We start from the raw sequence: 2578 nt of genomic DNA, 5'->3' as shown, positions 1-2578 counted from the left end.
GGTGACACCCCTGGGGTTTGGGGACACTGGGGTCACTTTGGGCTCACTGGGCTCACTGGGGTCACTGTGGGCTCACGTTTCGGGGTCCCCAGGTGACACTGGGGCCTCTCTGGGCTCACACTTTGGGGTCCCCAGGTGACACTGGGCTCACTCTGGGCTCACTGAGATCACTGTGGGATCACTGTGGGCTCACACTTTGGGGTCCCCAGGTGACACTGGGCTCACTCTGGGCTCACTGAGATCACTGTGGGATCACTGTGGGCTCACACTTTGGGGTCCCCCAGGTGACACCCCTGGGGTTTGGGGACACTGGGGTCACTTTGGGCTCACTGTGGGCTCACGTTTCGGGGTCCCCAGGTAACATCCCCCCGCGGCTGCAGCCCTGGGGCCCCCCGGCCCCCCCGTTCTCGCTGACCTTCCTGGAGGCGCTGCTGAGCCACGTGGGGCTCAACGAGGTGCACAAAGCCATCGGGCTCTTCCTGGAGACCCTGGCGGCCCCCGGAGCCCCCCCCACCCTGCACAGGTACGGGCAGACCCCAGACCCCCCCGGTGTACCCCGAAATCCGCCCAGAATCCCCCCGAAATCCCCCCGTGGCTCCTCCTGCAGGAGCATCTACCGAGAGCTGCTGTTCCTGACGCTGGCGGCGCTGGGCAGGGAGCACACGGACATCGGTGGGGACACGGGGGGACATGGGGGGCTCAGGGTGTGTTCAGGGGTGCACACGGGGTTCTGGGGGTCCGGGGGTCTCGGGGGGTCCCGGGGGTCTCCGCGCTGACCCCCGCCGTGCCCCCAGCCGCCTTTGACCGCCGTTACCGCTCGGCGCTGGGGCGGCTCGGGGGGGCGCTGGGCCGGGACGAGCTGCGGCGGCGGCGGGCGCAGCCCCCCAGCGCCAAAGCCTCCGACTGCCGCCGCACCTTCGGGGCGCCCCCCGAGTGCTGACCCCCACCCCCCGGGAGCCCCCCAAAATGAACCAGGATGGCAGAAGAGACCCCCGGTATCGGATGGGAGCCAGCCCCGAAGGGTGACGGGGACCCCCGGGGTGGGGGGGGGAGGGACCCCAGGACCCCCCTCAAATGCTCCAGGGTGGGGAAGGGACCCCAAGGGACCCCCAGCCCACCCTCAAATACTCCAGGGTGGAGAGAAGAGACCCCCCAGGACCCCCCTCAAATGCTTCAGGGTGGAGAGAAGAGACCCCCCAGGACCCCCCTCAAATGCTTCACGAGGCAGAAGGGACCCCCAGGACCCCCCTCAAATACTCCAGGGTGGGAAAAGGACCCCCAGGACCCCCCTCAAAGGCTCCAGGAGGCAAAAGGGACCCCCAGGACCCCCCTCAAATGCCCCAGGGTGGGCAAAGGACCCCCCTCAAATACTCCAGGAGGCAAAAGGGACCCCCGGCACCCCCAGGCTCACAACGGGTTTTATATGTCAGTGTTAATATATTTTTATTTATTTATTCACCCCCCCCACAGAGTGAGAGCGCGGGTGGGACGGGCAGGGCCGGCTCTGGGGGCTCCCCCTCCTCATTTCTGCCCCGGGGGGGGTTTGGGGGTTTTTCCCCCCCCCGGGGCGGCTGGGGGGGGGGGGGCTCTGGGTTTGTGCCCCCTCCCATCTCCAGCCCCCCCGGGGGGGTTTGGTGGCCATTGAGGGGGTTTGGTGGCCATTGAGGGGGGGTTTGGAGGCCATGGGGGGGGTTCGGGGCCGCCCCCTCCCCTCGCACTGTGCAATAGCAGCCCCCGCCCCAGGGGCCTGTAAATAAAAGCTGCTGCGGTATTTTCCTCGCTGCCTCCAGGAGGGTTTGTTTTATCTGGGGGGGTTTCTGAGGGTGCCGAACCCCCCGGGAGCGGCCGTGAGGGGAGGTGAGGCCGGGCCCGCCATCTTGGATCCTGGCACGGCCCGGGGCTGCCCTCAGGCCGCCATCTTGGATCCTGGCACGGGCCATGAGGCCTCGCGGGCGCCGAATCCCGCGCGCTGCCGCCTCGTCGGGCATATGGAGGGTTCTGCCCGGTGTACCGGAGACGGGAGCTCCCCCCAGAGCCACGCGAGGCCTCGTACCGGCGCCACGTGAAGCGGAACAGGGCCGGTACTAGGCCCGGGGCGGGTACGGCGGCTGCGAGGGGTCAAAATTCCCTCGCGCGCCGGGGGAGAAGTCGCGCGCCGCCACCGCGCGCCGCTCGCGGTACCCGGATGTTCAGACTCGGGGACCCATTAAAGGCGCCCCGCGGGGAAGCACGGCGCGTTCCCATTGGTGCAGCGAGACGTCAATCTTTGCCGAGACAGCCAGTAAAATCTGGGAGGCGGGCTAAGAACGGATCGCAGCGATTCGATTGGTGATATCTCACGCCAGTCTGCAATCCGCACCAATGGGCGTCGCGACTGGGGTCGGGAGGCGGGGCGGGCGCGGCGGCGGCGGCGGCCAATCAGCGGCATTGTTTGTGGTGGTGCCGGTTGCGCTCGGCGGCGGCCGCGTCTGCTCCGCCCGCCCGGCCCGGGACCCCCGGGACCCCCCGGGACCCGCCGGGATCCGCCGGGAACCCACCGCGAAACGCCGGGAGACGCCGGGAACCCGCCGCGACCCCC

At 69.0% G+C, this 2578-nt stretch overlaps 1 protein-coding gene across 1 annotated transcript in view; it reads left to right on the top strand.

The window, feature by feature from the left end:
* DENND4B (DENN domain containing 4B) overlaps positions 1-2072 on the top strand; it is a 16074-nt gene extending 14002 nt beyond the window's left edge. The window contains exons 22-24 of the mRNA XM_041404022.1: positions 358-523; positions 608-672; positions 795-2072. Coding sequence (XP_041259956.1) covers positions 358-523; positions 608-672; positions 795-940 — 377 coding nt within the window. The 3' untranslated portion in view covers positions 941-2072. The remainder of the gene's footprint in view (positions 1-357; positions 524-607; positions 673-794) is intronic.
* The last annotated feature ends 506 nt before the right edge of the window (positions 2073-2578 follow it).

Source organism: Onychostruthus taczanowskii, unplaced genomic scaffold, assembly GCF_017590055.1.
Source record: "Onychostruthus taczanowskii isolate IOZ18803 unplaced genomic scaffold, ASM1759005v1 scaffold207, whole genome shotgun sequence".
In the NCBI taxonomy this organism is placed as follows: domain Eukaryota; kingdom Metazoa; phylum Chordata; class Aves; order Passeriformes; family Passeridae; genus Onychostruthus; species Onychostruthus taczanowskii.
This window is presented reverse-complemented; position numbering and strand designations above follow the sequence as displayed.